This window comes from Pterocles gutturalis, unplaced genomic scaffold (assembly GCF_000699245.1).
Source record: "Pterocles gutturalis isolate BGI_N339 unplaced genomic scaffold, ASM69924v1 scaffold8569, whole genome shotgun sequence".
Lineage (NCBI taxonomy): Eukaryota > Metazoa > Chordata > Aves > Pterocliformes > Pteroclidae > Pterocles > Pterocles gutturalis.
This window is the reverse complement of record NW_010133157.1, coordinates 1,016-3,426: the sequence shown is the minus strand read 5'-3', so window position 1 is coordinate 3,426 and position 2,411 is coordinate 1,016. Positions and strand designations below refer to the sequence as shown.

The 2,411-nt window shown below is 55.4% G+C and overlaps 1 protein-coding gene across 1 annotated transcript in view; it reads left to right on the top strand.

Moving 5' to 3' along the window:
* GFRA2 (GDNF family receptor alpha 2) overlaps positions 1-2,411 on the top strand; it is a gene marked incomplete at both ends in the record, with an annotated part of 14,590 nt that overhangs the window by 11,296 nt on the left and 883 nt on the right. The window contains 2 exon segments of the mRNA XM_010081124.1: positions 2,040-2,152; positions 2,236-2,376. Coding sequence (XP_010079426.1) covers positions 2,040-2,152; positions 2,236-2,376 — 254 coding nt within the window.

Below are 2,411 nucleotides of genomic sequence, written 5' to 3'. Positions count from 1 at the left end.
TTTTCCCCCCAACCCAGGCACTTAAAAGCAGAAATCTGAGAAGCGATGGGTCGGCTCCAGCAAGGTTTATTCCTGGCAGTTCGAGTCTCATCCAGTGACTGCAAACTCCTTGTATATTTGAGTGACATCTGGCTTGGATATTCTGGAAAGATTACCAGCTGGCATGTCATGTATTATGAAAAGAATAACATTTGCCTTAGAGGATGCTACAAGCCAGGAGCAGGGCCCCGGGGAGCAGCGTGACAAATTTCCGCGGCGCTCGGTGATGAACTTGCCGCAGTTCTTTAAGAGACTTGACGTGCCTTCGCCTCCAATTTGGGGAGAGGGGAGATGCTGTCGGGAACTTGATTTATCTCCCGTGGAACGGGGGGAAGGAGGGAGTCCAAACACCTTCCTGCGATGGGGATTGTGTGAACGGAGCTGGAGCTTTGCTGCTCTGTGACACCCGCCCCAGGCTCTTCCCTCTGCTCCCACCTTGCAAACGGGGAGCGGGACCCCTTGTCCCGAGGCTGGGTCTGGCTGCAGGGGGGCTGAACCCTGTGAATATCCTCTGGCAAAGCTTTTCTGCACGTGCTGGGCTTTGTGCATGGCTGCGGCGAGGGAAACTGCGTGCTGAGAGCTGGGCATCAGCCCCAGCGAGGGGTGCAGGATGAGACCCCAGCAAGGGGTGCAGGATGGGACCCAGCGAGGAGTGCAGGATGAGACCCCACCAAGGGGTGCAGGATGGACCCCAGCGAGGGGCGCAGGATGGGACCCCAGCGGGGGGTGCAGGATGGACCCCAGCGAGGGGCGCAGGATGGGACCCCAGCGAGGGGTGCAGGATGGGACCCCAGCCACCCTCTTTGCGTCGCTGGTGTTGGGAGTTTTTCTCCCCCCATGTGGGAGGAGATTAAACGTGGGTCTGGTGGAAATAACCCGCTCCTGGGATGGGGGAGGTTTGTCTTCAGGAGGAAGGAGAGGGAGCAAGTTGGCTCCTTGTCTCACACGTGCCATAGGAGAGCTGCAGAATCCCCTTTTTTTTCCTGAAATTGGTGCTTTAGCCCAAGCCTGTCCCCTTTCCCCATGTCACGGAGCAGTTGCCCCCATATCCCCCGGTTCCATCTCTCCTTCGGCGGTACCTGCTCCCCGCTCCCTTTGTGCACTGGAGATCTGGTGGGATGCAAAGTGCTGGGTGGATGGGAGGTATCGCTGCGGATCTCTTCTACTTCATTCAGTCACTTCATTTATTCTTCCGTCTAATTTGATCAAAACCTTCTGAAAACAAATCATTCCTATTAAAAAAAAAAAAACCAACACAATTTCTAGCCCTTATTTCCATCAGTTCTTATGGCTTTAGGCAGGTAGCATTGGATGATTCAATCTCCAGTTGGACAAAGATGACATTTAATTAAGAAGGAAGGAAAAGGAAGCTAAAGAAAATAATGTATGCCTTCTTCTTCCTATATGAAGGGTGGAAAAAAAAAAAAAAAAAAAGAGCTGAGGAGATTTTTCTGTTGTGAAATGCAAGGTCTCATCTCCGGTGTCAGCAGCTTGGCTGCTCTGCAGCGATGCCTCGCTGTGATTGAGATCCAGCCCGGGCCACAGCTCAGCCTCGTGTCTGCTCATTTAATGACTGAGTCGATTTGGAAAGCTGCAGCCCATCCGTCTGTCCACCTGGTCCATCTGTCCAGCCTCGTCTCTCCATCCTGCCTGTTTCTTCATCCTTCTGCCTTGGTCATTTGGTTTGTTCCAACACAAATCCCGCTGCCCGTCGAGCCGCGCTTGGGAAGGGCTGGGGAGGGGAAGCGGTGGAGGAGGGAAGGATGGGGGTCCCATGCCAGTGGGGTACCCCCCACCCCACACAGGCAGACACCCCTTCCTTGCCCCTGAGAGAAGAAGTTGCACCTCCGGAGTCTGGATCTCATTCAGATCTTCTCTCCATCCCATCTATCCTCTTTTCTCACCTTTATTTTTTTTTTTTTAAACATTGCTCCGTGCTGCTGAATGGCTCCATGCCGGGAGCAGTGGTGAAAATCCCGTCCCCCTCCCTCTCTTCCCAGGTCCCGGCTGGCGGATTTCCACGCCAACTGCCAAGCCTCCTCCTTCCAGTCCCTGACCAGCTGCCCCGGGGACAACTACCAGGCGTGCCTGGGCTCCTACGCAGGGCTCATCGGTGAGTGCCGGGGGCATGGGATGGGGAAGGGTCTCTCCCACCGCAGCTCCTCATCCCTCTTCCTCCTCCTCACCCGGGAGCAGGTTTCGACATGACTCCCAACTACGTGGACGCCAGCACCACCAGCATCACCATCTCGCCCTGGTGCTCCTGCAAAGGCAGCGGCAACCTGGAAGAGGAGTGTGAAAAATTTCTCCGAGACTTCACGGAAAACCCGTGTCTCCGTAAGGCGCTTCCCCGTCCCCCTGCTCCCCCCCCC